This window comes from Dicentrarchus labrax, unplaced genomic scaffold (assembly GCF_905237075.1).
Source record: "Dicentrarchus labrax unplaced genomic scaffold, dlabrax2021, whole genome shotgun sequence".
Lineage (NCBI taxonomy): Eukaryota > Metazoa > Chordata > Actinopteri > Moronidae > Dicentrarchus > Dicentrarchus labrax.
Window position 1 is genome coordinate 25996991 of NW_026136705.1, and position 19280 is coordinate 26016270.

Consider the following 19280-nt stretch of genomic DNA (forward strand, 5'->3'; position numbering starts at 1 on the left):
TTTTTTTTTTAAAAAAACACGTATATAACTTGTTACGTTTGGTTATTGGTCGCCACTGTTATGTTGTTTTAATAGTAACATAAAAACGCGTTGTTAAAAGCCGCAAATATCCTTCTGGACAGCAAACTCGTCATGATTTGACCCAACTAGGATCCCGTAGTCGGCGCCGGCAGGATTTACGACACCACGCTGGCCGTACGGCTGTTAGTGTAGTCGCTCCGACAGAGCAGGTAACATGTGAGAAGTTTGCTTTTGACTTTAGACTTTATTAGAAAAATTAAATATATTTAAACTTTCGGAGGCGTCATGCACGAGCGGTCTCTTCCCGCCTCTCCCAACTGGTACTGCTCGCGCTGCAGCGACGTCAGCAGCGGCGGTTTACTGGGCGTCGGAGCCAAAAACATCATCTACCTGATTGAAGCGTCTGCGTCCTCCTGCAGGGTCGTAGGTGAGTCTGCTGCCGCTGCTTCGCGTTACATACACTCAGGGATCACTCTGGTGTCTCGTTGAAGACTACAGGTGAGGTTATGCGCAGGGCAAAAGTCATGTTTTAGTCCAAATCGAGGTGATCTGATCGTCTCAGGTGGGATGGTTACACCTCCTTGGGGAGTCGTGGACTGATTGAAAAACCGATCATCGGACTGGATTGGTTGAACATGATGACTCTAATGCTGAAATGATTAGTTGATTAATCAGTCGATCACTCAAAAAGCCCAAATTAATCTTTGACTTCAGTTCGAGTAACAGTTACAACAGTAGCTAGGAGATTTTTGATCTGATTTATTGAGAACTTCAGCTGAATATAATCATAAGATGGGTGTTGACAACAGTTCGATTAATTGATTAATCATTTAAGTTATTTATCACCTAAAACACATTTGCTTCTCAATTGTGAGGATTTACTGTTCTCCTCTGTTTTATATTCTGATATTGTAAACTGAATATATTGAGTTTTCATACAATGATTAATTAAAGAGGTACTCCAATAATTTATCATTGCACTTTCATAAAGTTTGGGGACCAGCGATGTACAGAGAGAAAAAAAAAAAAAGGAATCAAAATCAACCTTGATTTTGAATCTCCAAACACACTGCATGCTACAGTTCCCATAATGCAACTCCATAGCATCTTTCATTAGACCTGTCTAACTCCAGACACCCAGTCTGTAACACAGGCTCGTCCTGGTGAGGAAACTGATGTTAATGTGGAAAATCAGTGGTGCTTCATTAAAAAACAAAAAGCAATTATATTTCTGACACGACAGCAAGGGCGTGTGTTCCGATTGTTTGTTGTATTCTTCTTCATATATGACAAAAAAAATAGAGAATGACAAACAATTAAACGAGTAGTAAAATTGTTGCTGGTTAATTCTCTGTCAGTTTTGGTATTTTCCGGCCTTTATCTGTCTTGGCTTTGAGATAAGACACCGATACCCAATGCTGTTTTTGTGTTTTTCAGGTGAGCTCGTGGGCCATAAAGACTTGGTGTCGGGCTTTTCATTCTGTCAGCATGCAGGGCAGAGTCACATCTGTGTCAGCTCCTCCAATGATGGGAGTGTTCGCTTCTGGGACTCAGACAACAAGGCTCTCATAAGGGAGAATGCAGCTCATCAGGTGAGTGTTGACTCCCCTGTTTTGTTGTGTCATTGTGACAGAAACAGTGTGTTTCCACAACAACATGCTGGCAGCCCCTTCAGGCTGCAGTCAGTCACTTCTGGAACTCAGGCAGTCGTAGAAGTTATGATGCACATAGATTAGATGAGCTGTCAGCTTCACTGTCTCACATTTAGGTTTCACATTCCTGTGCGGTCATGGCGAGAGAGAGGGCTGTCGACCCGGGTCTGGACGTAGAACGTTAACCATCTGAGGTTGACAGGATGAGGACAGTTACTCTGGCTGGGTACAAACCGCACAGATTTCTACTGTTGGCTTCCAGGCCACCGCTCTGCAGCAATTCAATGACTCTCTCCGGGTTATTTTAAAAACAGTTGTCAAGGTTAAAGTGCCTTTTTTCCCCTTTCCATTATTTGCTTCAAACTATGCCTTCAAGGGATATTTTGGATATCTTTGTTTTGATCTGAAAAATAAAAGCCGCGGACTGACAGGATGGTTAGTCTTCCATCTTTGAAAAACAGATTCAGGCCCCAACAAATAGGTCAGAATTTCTATCCATAAATATGCAAGTGAATTGTTGGCATATCATGAGGGATGCATAAAACCATCAGATACTGTAAATCCGTTCAGTGATGCTTTCTATTTTTCATTTTTGTTTTTCTCTTTCTAATTTATCTCATCCTCTTTCAGTTGATGTCCAGCTTTTACTGATAACAATCAGTAGACTAACCATTAATATCAGGCGTCTAGGAGAACATTAGGATGCTTGTAAATGTTCAATTTTCATGGCAATAATTGAAAAGAATGGAAAAAAGGTGTGTTTCCTTTCAACTGATTTCCTGAGAAAGGTAGAAAAGCCTTGGAAATGGCATTTTGACGATCATAAGAAACTAAAACCTAGCACTGGAGCTGACTAGTACAATGTGATACACATTATCAAAAGGATGTAACTAGAGTTTTTTTTTTTTTTTCACACACAGACCCCTGTCGCAGCCGTGCACTGGTCTCCGGTGGATAAAAACCTTGTGGTGTCGGGGGATGAGAAGGGCATTGTCGTCTGCCACTGGTACCACACAGGAGACACGACTAGCTTCTTCCCCGAGCCCAGGACCATCTTCTGCCTCACCTGCTCCCCTCACACCTGGAGCACTGTGGCCGTGGGGTAAGAACACCACAGAGAGTACAGTTCACGCTGCTGGATCACAGCTCTTATAATGGTTTCTTCAAGTCCAGAAAGTCTGAAGTCTGAATCAAAAATAAGAGAAAAACAACATCATAATAATGTCTTACCTACTGAAAGTCTCATATTTTCTGAATATCGGGGATTAAATTCGATTTTAGAAGTTCTAAATTTTGACTTAAACCACCTGTGTTTGTAAAAATATTTATTTATTGTCAACAACTCACTTTGTACTTAACTGTAGAAAGAAATCAAACACTTCCATACTTAAAAAAAGTAGGGAAAAAACAACCCTAGTCCATAAACATTTATTTTGTATTTGTTTTTAAAGGACCCTTTTTAAAGTATTTCAAATCTGACAGACACCCTGTTTCAGTGGTCATAGATGGTGAAAGTAATAACATTTATAAAGTTTACTCAAATTCAACCTTAAGCTAGAGTGGAATCTAAATATCAGCGATTGTGACGGTGCTGTCTTTATTCCTTCCAAGGTACAAAGATGGGATGATCGTGCTGATTGATGTGAGCAAGAAAGGCGAGGTGATGCACCGTCTCCGGGGACATGACGATGAGATCCACTCACTGACGTGGTCACCTCTGGCCAGTGAAGACATCCTCTACGGCAGGCTTGAGGACAGTGAAGGTAAGCAGTGTGCTGTCCCAAAGGCAAAGTGGTTATAGAAACTAATGTGATGATGGAAAATGTATACCATATATGGACTTTTTTTCCCCCCATCCTGTAGCAACCAGTGGAGTGTCTACAGGAGACGAGAAGGGCTGCTATCTTGCGTCTGGGAGCAAAGACCAGACTGTAAGGATCTGGAGCTCGGCGAAGGGAAAAGGTACAGGATTTTCCTAAAAAAACAACAATTCATTTCTCTGATTCACTGCTTTTTTCTCGCTGTCTACCTCGGTCCACCACCACTGCTCTCACGCTCTGTCTCTCTCTCTCTGTTTCCCTTTCACTCTGTTTTTTACTTGAGCCAGGGGGGAGGGGCCAACTTCCAATAGTGTGCTTTTTTTAATTAACCAGTGGAGTGCCTTCAGGAGACCAGGAGATTAATTGTTAACCGCAGCCCTGGTTTTCAAACCGCAACCGACAAATCCGACTCAATATGCCTTTAAGGCCAATTTGTGGACTGAAGCTGCAAGAAGCCAGGATTTTGTACTCATGACATCCCCCCTCCTGACATCTATTCGTATACAGAAGCCCCAAAACGTATCAACAGAGTATTATATTGTTCATTTATAATTAAAAAAACTAAACAAATTGATGTACGTACCTGTATATAAATCTAAAGTTAGGGTCAGTGTTACGGAATTCTTTTTAAAAGTATAGAAATTCAGATTTTTTGGGGGGGCTAAAATTTGAATTTCATTGCACAATATTAATATTAAGAAAATTTCTCAAAATTGGACTTGGATTAAAAAGTCTTTAAAATATAAAAACTATCCAAATTAAAAATAATTAAAATGCAGCTCACATCCACAGAAAACTGAAATCACACTGCCGATGCCCTTTATGACAAAATGCATCCACAGAAAACTGAAATCACACTGCCGATGCCCTTTATGACAAAATGCATCCACAGAAAACTGAAATCACACTGCCGATGCCCTTTATGACAGCTGGAACTTGATGATCTTGTGTAATCCTCCACGTATCCTCTCCTCCCGCCCCACCCCCTGCAGGTGTGATGACTCTGAAGCTGCCTTATGTGAAGAAAAGAGGCTCTGCAGTCGACCCCGGGGTCAAAGAGAGACTCTGGCTCCACGTCCACTGGCCAAAGGGGCGGCCGACACAACTTGTGTCCAGCTGCTTCAGGTACACGTGTCACATCAGTCGGAACATGAGAGGATAAAAAAGGATTAGCAGAGCTCAGGAGTCAGTCAGTAGTGGTTTTCGGCAGTGTTGGATTTGTATTCCCCTGCCTCATTATCAGCCTCTGGTTTTAGTTATTTTTAGTTACATTTTAAAGTATGAAAATCACATTTCAGATACTCTGAAACTGGGATTTGAAAGTCAATTTATAGATTTTCCACAGTGTTTTGTCTTCAGTATGCACTGTGATATTGTCTCATTGTAATGCAGTTGCAAGCTGGGACTAATACAGATTATTCTTGAGTTGTAGTTGAGACAATGCAATCAGCCTAGTTCTGTTTTTACACATTGTTACTGTATATTTTCATCTAACCTTTATTTTAGTAGAAGAGTCTGCTGGGATTAGGATGTGTCTTTGTCAAGTGATTTTGAATTATGTTTCCTGAGTTGCTTTTTGGCTTCATTTGCTGTGTAACTATGTGTAATAATCCTATCATATGTATCATAATCCAGGGACAACAGAAACTGACTGTGAGCATGCTTGCCTTATTTGTATGTGTGTGTGCCTGTGTGCGTCCCCAGTGGTGAGTTGGTGATGTGGGACCTGACCAGGACAGGGAAGCAGAGGTGGACTCTGTTTGGGACGTCTTCAGAGGGTCAGAACCACAGCAGGATCATCTTCAACTTGAGTTCAGTCCACCTGCAGGACGACAGAGAGCTGCTCATCAGCACCTCCATGGACAGAGAGGTGTGTTACCTTCCTTTTGGTTCTGACACATCATGGGAACGTTATAATCACACTGACATTAAATGGCCAGCAGCTTGTTTACTGGACAGAGATCTGGTAACCTTTCATCCTGCCTGCTTTTTGATATTCACAGCAGCTTCAGCCTGCTGTTTTACAAATCCACACCTGTGTGTAACAGGATGTATTTGACCTTTTCTCATGACAGAAAGTCTATGGTTTTGCAAAAGAGGGGAAAGCCTGAATCAGCTGAATTTCAGTAAAAAAAGAATCCATGTTGAATCAGAACTTTTAATTGTTGGCAAAGGGTGAACTTCATCCCACTGATGCTTCATCAGGTTTGAATATTTATTGCAGCTAGTAAGAGGTGAACTCTGAAGAACAAAACATATTTGAAAGTCTTTCAGCAGGCTGACTTATTGGGCGACTGGTGCATTTACAAATAACCTTTACTTGACTTTTTGTTTTCCAGATTAAATGCTGGGACCTGGCCTCTCTGGACTGCTGCTGGACTCTGCCCACCCTGGGCGGTTTCGTCTATGCCCTTACATTCTCCCCTGTGGGTGCAGGGTGCCTGGCGCTGGGCGTCGGTGACAACATGATCCGGGTGTGGAACACACTGACTACCCAGAACCAGTATGACACCAGGTCCTTCTGGCAGGGCATCAAGTCTAAGGTCACAGCGGTAAGATGCTTTGGTTTAATTTGATTTTGTTCAAAAGTCTTTGTAAGTTTGTCATTGTAAAGTATTAACTTTTTTTTTTAGCAGTGTTGACTTCTACACGACGAGGAAAGCATTTAGCCAAATTGTTTCGGGAATAGTTATTCCCAGTTCAGATCTATAGTGCATGGCTTATAATTCATGCAGCATTTACAAAATAGCTATATTTCATATAGTCTGTATGTTAGGGTCTGGAAAAGTATTAGATTGTCTCAGAGCAGTGAGACAAAGAAATAAAGAAGATGGGGACATTTTTCTGCTGTCTAAATGTCTGCTTTTTAATAAAATACTCTGCTGAGCGGCTGATAAGACCACACACTCTCCTATCAGCCATTCACAGCCATACAATTCAAAAGGGACATTTGTACACTTGCTATGATTTATCACTTGAATCCTTTTAATTTTTCAATGGAATTTTCAACCCACATCATGTCAGAGGTTGATGATAATGGTGAATAATATCGGGCATCTAATGAAGAGCTTATATCGACCCAGCACATCTGTTTCCCTTCGCTCAGAGCTGACTGAGCATCTGTGAGAAAGTCTTCATCCTGTGGAGGGGATTATTCTGATTATTATGAAGCATCCTCCCATTATCAAAAGCCAATTATTCATTTCAGAAACGCATACACGTAACAGAGGAAGCACTTGACATGAGATTAAATGCATTAAGAAACTTTTTTTCTTTTCACTGCAGCTGGCTTGGCACCCAAAAAAAGAAGGATCCTTGTCTTTTGGAACAGATGATGGTAAAGTTGGTATCTACGATGTCTTCTCGAACAAGTAAGATTCATTATGTCTCTTTGAATGTAATCTGATAGATGGCAATAGTTTATCACAACAGTCCACACATACAACTTCATTTTGGTTTCATACCCTATGCCTTATGCCCTGTCAGAATACTGTTGTTTCACTGTCTATGTCTATAACAGAAATTGTTCATATAAAGCTGCTCAAATCATTCAATTTCAATTATTATTGGCTGACGGTGACATTGACTAACAACCAGACAAGCCTCAAACTTGAACCCACAATCCACATTAGCAATGGCTCAGACTTTAGCTAGACATTAACTTTCTATCTAATGTCTCCTTGTCTACAAGCATGGATACATGTCTTGTGTTGCACCTTTGCTGGACTGACTAACGAACAAACATCCACCAGGAAATAAGTGTTCTGCAAAGAATGTTTCAGGCTAGATGGCAAATAAGTTATCTTTGAGCCTAAGAATCTACCTTCAAAATGTCATCAGTCATCTTTTTACCCTTCCTCTCTGTAACATAAAAATGATAACACATTTAATGTGAAGTTTGTGACCACTAGGTGCTATGAAGCATTGTGGCAGTAACATGCAAAGAAGAGGGGCAATGTGCCGTTAAAAGCCTGGGTGTAAACAATACATTGTTAAAGATATTGAAAAAAAATCCTTTTTGGAAATGTTTTATGTGGAAGGAAGTCCATTTGCTGTACCTCTAAGGATGCACACAATACATTTTGATAGAAAAAAACTGAACACAAACATAACTTTGTTTATTAAAAAAAACCTCTTTTTTTAAGAATGACTATGGACAAGCTTAACTGCAAAAAGTTGTGTTGTGATTTCAGTTGGACTTTGACTCTCAAAGTCTAAAAGTCATGAAGTTGTTGTTTTGTTTTTTTTTTTGCTGGGGACCTTGTGGATTCTTCTTATAATCCCTCAAGGTCCCATTTTCCTGCAGCTATCTACGTCAACTATTCCTGACTTGGCATTTGTTGTGCTTCATCTCCTCCCAGGCCTCCTCAGATATCGAGCTCCTATCACAGAAAAACGGTGTACACATTGGCCTGGGGACCCCCAGTCCCCCCGATGTCATTTGGTAAGTTCCTAATGAACTCTTAGCAACTGCAGCTGTTTGCTCCGTACGCTCTGACCCAGCAAAAACACTGGCAGTGGGACGCCGAAAAACCAGCGAGTCAGCTAAAAAGCCCAAACATCTCTGCACGCCCTTTTGTAATCGACTCTGTAATTGAATGAGCTGAGAAAACACTTACTGCTCACCTCCCCCCACTTCAGCCGCTCGTGGGGAAATCAAGACGTAGGAAGTTAATTTTACCAGCTGTCGCCAGATGACATTTTGATTAGCGTATCAGTCACTCGCCTTCGAAGCCGTAAACGTAATTGTTGCCATGCCAACAATCTGCTGATGGCTCTTAAACGAACAAAAGGAGCCATTAACTTGTTTACCCGCAGCCTTGACACCAGTTCAGATCAGTTCATATATCTGGCGGAGCTCTGCAATCTCATTGGTTCGGAGCATCAGGATGACTTACAATTGGTGTGCAGGGGAAATTGGGAGCAGCTGCTTCCTCCGTCTCTGGATACATCAAGACTGTCAACTTTCACACTCCTTTTTTTTTGTTCTTTACATTTCACATGTCACAAATCACAATTGCAGTGTAAACCAAGCATTTTAGACCACCTGCTCTTTTCATAAATTGAGCTGAAACAGATGAACGCAGGGGTGACAACTCACATTCCCTTTTATAAGAACATCTGTTCAATCCATTGCAGTAATTCGTGGTGTCTATATACGAGATTAGGTATTCATATATCACATCATATTGAAGGGTTCACAGGTGTTTAAAAGGGTTCATAATTCCTATGTTGGTTTCCAGTTCAACATGATGAAAGTTAAAGCTATTTTTTTTGAATAAACCTCTTATTTTGAATGGTGGACATTCTTGAAGTGTCCAATATCCTGTAATCAACCACTGTAATGCACAATTGCTCATACACTTCAAAGCTGAAGCAGGATAAAGTTCTGCAGTGAAATTATTAATTACAATTCGTGTGATCACTTCATAACCAATTAAAAACTCATTACCATAGGTTTAATTAACCATACAGAACTCATCAACTGCTGAACCAAAATGTTTTTAAAACGCATTGTTTGTCTGTGGTCAGCAGACAACCTGCCACCCTGAAACCATCTATAGTTTTGTGTTTGTTTTCTGTGTGTGACACTCAGGTGCAGCAGGAGGAAAGCCATCGTGCTGCCTGTACAGCTGCGCCGGCGAGGGCGTCATCCTGCAGCACGACCCGACGAAGCTGAGTGGAGAGGCATCGGACATCGACAAGCTGATCAGAGACACCAATGACATCAAGGTGGGAGGGATGTTGATGTGATGATGTGATTCTCTGTGACACTTAACCTGCAGCCAGGTGGAGTTTTTAAGTACATGCTTCTTCATCGTGGATAAGTGCCATAATCTATTCAGTGGCCCGCACAGCGTTTTATTAGATGCTCTTATCCAGTAAGTACAGTTGTTTTCCCTGCATGCATCCATTGGCCATTAGCTGAATCACAGTTCCATATTTGTTCAAAATCCTATAGCCATTAAAGTCTTTAGAGATTTATTGTGATGGTTTTGCATGGCATTGGAAAGCCGCGACTCGGTGGTACTGTATGTGCACACAAGGCAACAGTCTTGATTTATTTTCAAATGGGAACAAATACTACTTCTTTGAATATTTTAATGTCGTAAAAATCCAGATTTAATTCAGTTTCTAGGATAAACAAGATGTCAGCAGTTACCTGCTCTGACAGCCACCACTGGGCCTGCAACCCAAAAGCAAAGAGAGCTCATTTAGGCTGCTGACATTATGATGAACAGAAAAACAACATATATACACACAGAGAAATGAATTGATGTCAGTGTTCCTGCTTTACCATAATTGAACCAGGAGCACCTGTCAGCAACTGTAAAACCTGACAAACACACCTCCAGGTGGAGAACAGACCAAGGGAAATTCACAAGAAGTTCTCATTGCCAGGGCTTTAATGGAGCAGATATTGTGGCCGGCGCTCCTGGCTGCGACAGTTTGTTTCATGTTTGCTGCAGAATGTAAATGGAGGTGATTTGAATAGGTTATAAAGGTGAGCTCTGCTTCCCAACAGCACAAGCTGTCTCCACACACCGACCTCAGCTGGAAGCCAGATGGGAAAGTGGTTGCCATCGGCAACGAGGACGGGTGAGTGAACGGCCGGCCTGACCCATCTTATAATAGACCATGAGCCTGTGGAGCCCTGTGAGGGACCAACTGTCCACTGACAGTGTGTAGTCTTTAGGCTACAGGATAATGGATTTGTTTCTGTGTGAACTGTTGAACTCTGCTAACTAGGTCACATTCTGAGTTTATGATTGGTTGTCATACTGACTTTTCTCCAAACTTAAACATCCTGAAACAGACAGATTCATAGTGAAAACATTCCGAAACAGGCCGATTCATAGTAAAAAAACTAAAACACACAAAGGTCTGTTCCAGGAAGCGAGTGATTTAGTACATACAACACCATTACTCTGTAACGTGTGAACTTTAGTTCTGTTTTGGTTTGTTTGTAGTCAATCATTTGACTCATCTTCTGGCAAACATGTTATTCACTTTTTTAGCTTTTAAATTTTTAACCATAACAGGTCTTGTGATTAATTTTAGACTTTTAAAAAACAATAGAATTATATAAGGCTGAAGTAAATATTAAAGCAAGTATGTGACAAATGTACTACCTTGACTATCTGTTGGTATGACTTAACACTCTCATCAGTGCCTTTTCCAGATGTAGCAGGTAGCGGTTTTCAATGAAACTGTGATACAAACCATCTACCCAAAAGACTTCAAATGTTGCTGTTGTATTTTCCCCCTTTTGCTGCCATCAAGTAGCATGAAAATAAGTTAAGGCAGATTTAAAAAGCATCTGTGTTCTTTTTATGTAAGTTTTAAAGTTAGTTTTCTGTAAGCATGAAACCAAAAAACCTTGGAAGGCATATCCTTGTGCGTTTTTAAGATTTTTTTTACTTCCTCCACAGATTACATGTTTTTCTGAGTCTGTCTCTGAAAAGATAAATTCTTACTTTAATCAATAATGTGAATTCTCACAATGCCAGCTTTGTATTAGGGGGGAGAAACGCATCGGTTAATCGATACCAATCAAGTTCTCTCTCTGTTTTTATATACTCAGATGTTATGTCGCTGTTCTTTATTGCTGGATGTCAAAGTTCTTCAAATTATAGATTTTTATAAACCATTGCTTTCTTTTGTTGTGCCTTACTTACATACAGCTACTTCTAAATACTATTTGAAGTTGTGTGTTCCTTTTTTTGCCTTTGTTTTTTTTTAACATATGTCTGACCACATGCTCCCTGCTGCAGGTGTATTGATGTGTATCAGGCTCCCAGTCTGAAGCTCCTGTGCAGCATCCAACAGCACCACAAGATCATCAACACGTTACGATGGCATCACGACCACAGCTCCCTGCCAGAGCTGCACTGCCTTCTGGCCTCGGGCTCCAGCAATGCCACCGTCTTCATACACGATCTCCACTCCGTCATAGGTGGGACACGTTCAGACACATTTTATTATTCGATCTGTCAGAGGAATTTCCTTATAAAGCATACATTATTTGCAAAACTGAACATTTTGGCAAGAGTAAGTAGAGTTAGTGATTTTCAGTGTAAAATAGTTCAATTCAGCTGAAGTCCAAGAAAATTGAACTTTAACAATAACAAACCAACTTTCTTTCAAATGTGTTTGTGACTCAAGGACTCTTTTTCTCTGAAGTTGGCTTCTCATACAAAAAACAATATTGTCAGAGGGTGCCTTACCACTTTCAAGCTTGACAGAACTCAGGAAAAGCTCCACCAATTCAAATCTCAGCAGTTTCAAACTGAACCGTCTTTACCCAAATACCTAAAACCACTCATTGTGCTTATGGAGCCTGTTAGAAAAACTACAGGCCTGGGATTAAGCGCTACTTTAATTTGGGAATACAATGTTCAGACAGAAAAAAAAAACTCTATTGAAGGTTTTTGAAGTACAAGTGGGAGTATTCCACTCAACTGGTAGCGTTGCACAGAATTTACCCCCCTTTCTCTGTCTTCCAATGAGTTTAAGAAATAAATTAGAAGTATACAAAGCAGATTAAGGGAAACATGTCAGTTTTTTACTTTTGGATGAACATCACATCTTAGCTATGTAACATTTTAAGAGTGACTGACGTTTAAGTGACATTTGTGTTTTGTTTTTGTGTTCCTTTTGCACAGAGAATCCTCCCGAAAGCCCTGTGGTGTTGACAGAGCCGTATCGCAGGCTGTGTGGTCACACAGCTAAAATCACTGGCATGGCCTGGAGTCCACACCACGACGCCCGACTGGTCACCGTCTCATATGATGGCACGGCCCAGGTTAGTACCTTCATCAAGCAAGGCAATTTATCCATTATTGTTGTATAATGATAAGACATCCTTGATACTTTGATTTGAAAGAAATTAACATTTGTAGTTCCTTCATGCTACACAGAGAGAGAAATAAAGATAATCAAATTCATAGAATAACATAAATAAATCAATATATACAGCTATTTATATACACATGTGCACCTATCCACCATAATCTGTCTGAATCAACTCAAAAACTGTACACCACATAATCCTTTTTGAGGTTGTGGATTTGGGCTCACTGCTCATCTAAAATGTGGACTTGTGAACAATGTCCATGTTTTCTTTGTAATAATTATTCTAATAATAATTTGGGGTTTCGTCCATTCAGGTGTGGGACGTGCTGCAGGAGGAAGCTCTCTCTAACTACCGGGGTCACGTTGGTTATCTGCTGTGCGTGGACTGGTCGCCTGTCGATCCAGATGTGATCTGGACAGGAGGGAAGGATTTCACCCTGCAGGAGTGGAGAGTCTCCAAACAAGAGTTTACAAAGCCACCTAAAGGTTAACACCTGTCTTTGCAGCGCTGCTGAAACACCCAGAACCACATCAACACTTAAGAGGAAAGTTCTCCTTCTGCCTTGTGCTGTAGCCAGCAGACGGTAACGTTCACATGCTTATCCTCTCAGGGAAAAAGATGGTCGACCTGCGGGAGAAGAAGAAGGCCAATCCCAAGGCGAAGAAGAAGAAGGCATCAGGGCCCGGAGGAGCTGTGCCGGTAGAGACGAACGGAGAGCCAGTTACAGGAGGACAGAAGGCGTTGACGGGGCAGGAGCTGTCTGGTGAAGATGAGGAAGATGAAGTCAGCTCCACCAACAGTCCTGTACCTCCACCAGGTAACAGAGCAGAAAATAACTGTTTTTACTGATTTTAAAAAATGGTAAGATTGTTGGGACCTTTTGAGTGTATAGCCAACTTTATTCTGAAATTTTGTTTTCAGCCACATTTGAAATGCAACGAAAATCCTCCGCTGTCATAAAGAGCAAAGACAAACCAGGTGCGTGCTTTAATTTTATAAATCAACTTCAGCTGAATGTATTTTTGAAATTGGGTTTATGCATGTTTTTTTTCTATGTAACTGTATGGGTTTGTCCGTGTGTGTTAGACTTAAACCTCTTGAAGAAGAAGAAGCCTCGCTCCATGCTGCCCGTCAGTACCTCCATGGACCATCGACCCAAAGAGGATCTGCTGCAAGACTGCATCAATCTGGCCTCAGTCAAATACAGCAACGGTGAGACGGAGTCTGCTATGGAGACATTTGGTACAGTTTGTTTACATCTGGTCAGAAGATGTTTAACGCAGTTAAGCCTCATGGTTGAGAGTTGGAAACCAGTGGGACCAGGGGTTTAGGTCAAGGTAATCATAGCCAAATCAGATTCATTTAATTCATACATTTTTAAATATTAAAGCTCAAGTTGAAGTTCAGGAGCAATCCAGGCCAAAATAACAAATGCAATAAGCCTTTCTGACATTAAGTTGATGCAAAGACGGTATAGATCAGTTCTGTACATCAAAATTTCTCACAATACACAAATACTGATATAGTGCAGCTTCTCAGCCATGCAGCCAGCAACACACACAATAGTACAAAATGATTACACTTTATGACATATAAGATTAACTTGTAGAAGATCAGATGTGGTCTAACACTCAACAAAGACCATATTTAATCAAGTCACAGCAGCACAGCACAATGTCAAAAATAAAAACAAACCGATCAGGCGGCCACAGTCATGTGTGCGAAGAAAAGACATTATTTCAAAGTAAAATATTGATCCATCTACACCAGGACTTATGAGCAAATGTTATATGAGCTAACTTGTTTACTGGACTGTGTGTGTTCGTGGTTTCCAGCACCCCCTGCAGGCTGTGTCCCAGGCCAGGGAGAGCACATCCATCTGGGTCTCTTCTCTGACAGACAGGCTTTGTACCGCATGCTCGAGGCAGAAGGTATGTTGTTTTTCTCAGCCAGGAATAATGGTCTTGTTTATTTCCTCATGGCATTCATTTTCTTTTGTTTACTCACGAGTAAGTCTAATGGGTTGTGGATTTCAGTAAGTCACCGGCTCTGCTGTGTCTTGTTCTACAGAGGAGGGTCACGTGGAGGCGGGTCACTACGACTCTGTCGTGTACCTACGCCTGTGGAGCGGAGACCTGGAGGGAGCGCTGCAGCTTGCCACAGAGAAAGGAGAGCTGAGCGATCACCTGCTCTCCGTCGCTCCTATGGGTAGGGACTAATATTTATATCAAGCTGATACTCTGTGCTCATATATGATATATCAATATGTAATGCAAATGTCTGACTACAGTCGGCAGTGTGAACAAAGTGTCACAATGATGAGATACTAGACTAAACTTTTGAGCTCAAAATTCGGACTTATAAAGTGGAAATTAATGTCTTGTAATGCTTGCATCTAATAATTTTGTCTTTCTTAGTAAAATTGGACTAAACATCATTTATTATTTACTTTTAACTTTCTCATAATTTAGCTTTTTGTCAGACTTTCACAAGGTATTCCTGTTGTCAAACAGGAAAAACGTCAGTATTCAGTACATGTGATTAATAGTTTTGTGTCATGATCATATAAATATATTGCCATAATATTTGTGTATTCCCTCCTCCAGCCGGTTTTGAGGTGTGGAGCCGGACAGTGGAGGCCTTCGTCAAGCAGCTGTGTCTGCAGGAGCAGTACCTGAAGGCAGCGTCCCACCTGCTGTCAATCAACAAGCTGTACGAGGCTGTCGACCTGCTGCGCTCTCACAAGCTCTACAGGTTCACCTTTTTTTATATTTTGGTTTTTCATAGACAATTGTTTTTAATATTATATGGATTATTTGCTTATTTTTTACCTTTGGTCATATATGCACACAGTGCATGTTGTGCCACAAAGAGGATTGTAAAATGAAAGTACTTTTCTATACATTTTTATTTAACATTACACTAAATTAATAAGACTTCTTTTTATTCTCACTTTTAAATGTCATGCTGATCTTGGCATGCCATCTGCAGGTTATCATGTGCTAACAGAACAGATGTGTGTTGTATGTCAGGGAGGCCATAGCTCTGGTCAAAGCCAGGCTGCCAGCAGACGAGCCCGTCCTCACGGAGCTGTACACCTGCTGGGCCGCCACGCTGGAGAAGGACGGACATTTCTCTGCAGCTGCTAAATGGTGAGAAATGGAAGCATTTATGAAATCGTCTCTCCTCGTCCTGCTGTTTATGGTTAAACTAGCTTTTAATATTAATTTAAACCACACCTCATTTAAACATACCCACTTTCCTGTTTGTTTTACCTCATCTTCCAGTTACTTGGCTGCTGGTGCCAGTTTTGACGCTGCTAAAGTAATCGCCAGGAAGAATGATGTCTCCTCGCTGAGGACGGCGGCCAATCTTGCGAGAATCTCAGGAGAGGTTGCTCTCGCTCAGTCGCTGGCACTGCGGTGCGCTAAAGACCTGGCTGCTGCTCTGGACTGGGTCAAGGCCCAGGAGGTCCTGAGCCCACAGGAGAGCCTGCTGGTCAGTGGCAATAACATCTGGGAAAGAGATAAATATTTCTGACACACAAATAATGCAGATTTTTACTGTTTTTTCAAAATGGGAATGTTAAATGCAGTTTGTAAATCACCTGCAGTAAACTCATCATTGTTTCATCCCTTCACAGGTCCACAGGCTGCATCTTGGCGTCGCTGAGCTGCTGGCTGCGATGCTGGCAGACTCTCAGGTTTCATCCCAGCCCTGCGTCTCCAGTCACCCGTGGGCGTCACGAGGCGAGCGTCACGTCAGCATCCAGGACCGAGTGAGAGACGTGTGGGAGCGGCAGTTTGGTGTTTCGCAAAAGTCAGCCGGACACCGCGGTGCCGGAGCTCTTCTGCAGGAGCTGAAGTCTGTGGAGAGTCCAACACCCACCGCCAACATTCCCCTCAGACAGGTGCAGCGTCCCTTTTTTGGAGTTTATACAGTGTGTTTTCAGATTTACGTTGGTTAAAAAGAGCCTAGAGAAGCGTGTTACAAGTAAGAGATGAAGTAAGTTGGATTAATAACTCACACTGCACAAAAGAAACCATTTCCTTTATCTGACTCTGGCTCGTTGTCTTTTTGTCTGCTGGTATCTCACTCGTCCTCAGGTTCAGCTGTATTCATCCCTCCATCTGACCCGTGCTGTGTTGAGCTGGTTATTGGACGATGATGGACAGCTGATAAAGGAGCTGTGGCAGGCCGTGGCCTGGTTCAGAGATGCTGGACACCTTGATGTCTCTGCAGAGCTCTGCCACCTGCTGTTCCCTGACGGTACGTCTGTCCATCTGACTGTCTGTCAACCGACACAAATATTCCATCCGTTTCTTTCTTAAATGTACTTTTTTGGCATCAATCAGAAACATTGACAGCATGTTATTTAAGTATAAAATGGTCAAGCGTAGTCCTCACATTTCAAGCATCTGTAAGATTTTGCTTTGGTTGATTTGGCGACACCCTGTGGTGACTGGTTATATCATAATTTAAATTCCAGAATTACATTTTTACCCACATACACTATAAGTAGTATACACAAGTATATACTATGTACAAATAAATAACTAATTAGTAAACAAGATATTAATGTACTGAACCATTTTGAACTTGAAATTATTTGAGGTGTGTGCTGGCAAATACACTACAGTTTTAGAATTCAGCTGCTAATTTCAAATTCACTGTCTTCCCAACCATTTTAAAATGTATACATTTAGAAAACCATTCAACAGCAATTTATCAAGCAAAAATGATCAACACTTTCTGGTTCCAGTTAAAATCTGAGGAATTGCTGCTTTGTTATATATTATTGTAAATTGAATATTTTATATATTTTGGGGGGCAATAATGATGGGAATATTTCAGTATTTTCTACAATTTTTAAGACTAAAAAATGATCTGGTCGATTAACAGCCTAATACATATAGGAATGAATCATTAGTTGCAGCCATTATGTATTCATTTTATATTCTAAGCTGTAACTGGAGCTATCGTACCATTCATCCATACTTTGTTTTTCTTTCATTCATCAGGTGATGTCAGTGTTTGTTCCAGGAAACATCCCAAAACACTTCATCACACAGAAACAGAAGCCAAAGCTGCTGCCGACAGTCTGCAGGCTTTTGTCCATTACCAGCATCTGTATGAACACTGGTGGAGCAACGCCATCCAGATCCAGAACGGATGTTCCCGCTCAGCAGTTGACTCCAGTCCTGGAGACGAGGTGAAGGACAAAGTGGTGAACGGAGGAGTTTCCGAGGAGGGTGTCTGCCCGGCGACCAGGTTGGATAAACTGGACTTTGATGCGTCTCTGCTTCTGTCTGAGCAACACGCTGCCTGTCAGGCCACTCAGAGGTCGGTGATAGAGATCCAGGAGCGGCTGGCAGCCATGGTGCTGCAGCACAGCAGAGCCCAGGGACCACAGCTCGACTCTGGGGAGAAAGAGCCTGACACGCCCACGCAGATCTCAAACAGCCAGGGGTCTGCGGATGCTGGGTGAGAGCTCTCTTATTGATGATTGACTCATTTGTTGTTATTTTCCAATTTGTGGTGTCTGGGTTTGAAGATATACTACTCGGAACACTGGAAAATGTCATTCCATAAACACATGCAGTAGGCAGGGTTTGAGGAAAAACTCTGATGCTCAATACTGACATTTTTAAACACTAATGAGTTTCTCTACAAATCTATATTAAAATATAATCTATATTTTATTAAGTTATCTAACTACTTTACTGCTAGTTAAATGTATAACAAAAACTTTTTGTATATAAAATCTGAATCTGTTATATATAATAGCTGTCAAATTAATGTAGTGAAATAAAATATTTCCCGCTGAAATGTTACGTAATAGAAGTATTAGGGAAAGTACCTCAACATTGTTCTTAAGCACTGTATTTGAGTAAATATATTCTGTTACGTTCCACCACCACCTTTTGTCTACGTGGCGTATTTCGAGGCCATACACTGTTAATAGACTTTGCCCAGTAATGTTTAAGTTGAATATTTCAGATGTTTTAGCTGCCCAATGAATGTATACAGAGACAGAGTGTCCCGCAGTTGTGTCTCATCCTGAACAGTTTGACGATTGTCCATTTAAGCGTCTATATTTTCTCTCCCTCAGGCCCGAGGACCAGGAGACTCTGCTCTCTTTGTCTTCCAAGATGTCTGAACACCAGAAACGGCTGGCCGACCTGCCTGACACAATCAAGGTACAACTCCATACACAACACATACAGTATGAGATTATAGGAGGAGGGGCAGCTTCCTCTTAGGTGCATTCTGATCTGAAAATCAAAATTTCTCTGCCAGTTCTTTTGGTCATAATGCTTTTGTAGTTTCAGATTTTGAATGCACTTTTACTTGTAGTGAAACATTTTGACGTGACCATCCATCCATTAGTTTCTTGCGGTTTGGTGTGGTGAAGCTTTGTTGTTGTGCTATGTTCATGCAGCCAAAAAACAATCTGCATCCAGATTTCACATAATCACCAGTGCTAATGAACAGTTACATTCTGTTTCCTCTCAGATGTATCCTCACCCAGATGTTGTCGAATGCTGCCTGGTTCTCCTGCACCTCAGCAAGGCTTCGCCATCTGTCTCCGAGTCCCTCCAACAAGAGGCCAAAGATCTGCTCCGCAAATACGGAACAAATCCCTCTGTCCTCAAAGCTTCTCAGCGATTCCTCACCTAAATTTTCCGTTAGTAGCCTGAACGAAGCACTTACACTGTACAGTTTTTTGTTGAATAAAAAAACCATTTAATTATAAAACGTGCAAACATCCTGAGTCTGTTTGAGTCGGCGTTCAGAAAAGCCTGAAGGAGGCTCAGATTGATTTCTGCCGGTTTTGGAAGCGATTTAGGTTCTTACAAGGTAAATTCAGGTAAGAATTGAATGATGTGCCATTTGTTGCTTTGGAAGGATTCCAGTTTGTTTAGCAAC

General features: G+C 41.4%; 1 protein-coding gene across 1 annotated transcript; it reads left to right on the forward strand.

The window, feature by feature from the left end:
- The first annotated feature begins 83 nt into the window (after positions 1–83).
- Positions 84–19109, forward strand: gemin5 (gem (nuclear organelle) associated protein 5). The gene is made up of 28 exons (XM_051401239.1): positions 84–448; positions 1459–1613; positions 2594–2775; positions 3285–3436; positions 3537–3635; positions 4486–4618; positions 5198–5363; positions 5833–6045; positions 6779–6864; positions 7855–7937; positions 9090–9226; positions 10020–10093; positions 11269–11450; positions 12160–12299; positions 12664–12835; positions 12961–13167; positions 13272–13328; positions 13437–13562; positions 14186–14281; positions 14421–14558; positions 14957–15104; positions 15383–15502; positions 15638–15848; positions 15994–16260; positions 16457–16619; positions 17372–17834; positions 18463–18550; positions 18867–19109. Exons 1-28 carry the CDS (start codon positions 307–309, stop codon positions 19029–19031), a joined length of 4365 nt encoding a protein of 1454 aa, XP_051257199.1. The 5' UTR covers positions 84–306; the 3' UTR covers positions 19032–19109.
- The last annotated feature ends 171 nt before the right edge of the window (positions 19110–19280 follow it).

What these genes read in the sequence shown, in the direction of transcription:
- gemin5 (XM_051401239.1), top strand. Translation starts at nt 307, where the DNA reads ATGCACGAGCGGTCTCTTCCCGCCTCTCCCAACTGGTACTGCTCGCGC. An exon ending in GCACCTCCATGGACAGAGAG is followed by an intron (nt 5,364 to 5,832) that starts GTGTGTTACCTT and finishes TTTGTTTTCCAG; the next exon opens with ATTAAATGCTGGGACCTGGC. An exon ending in CGCTCTCACAAGCTCTACAG is followed by an intron (nt 15,105 to 15,382) that starts GTTCACCTTTTT and finishes GTTGTATGTCAG; the next exon opens with GGAGGCCATAGCTCTGGTCA.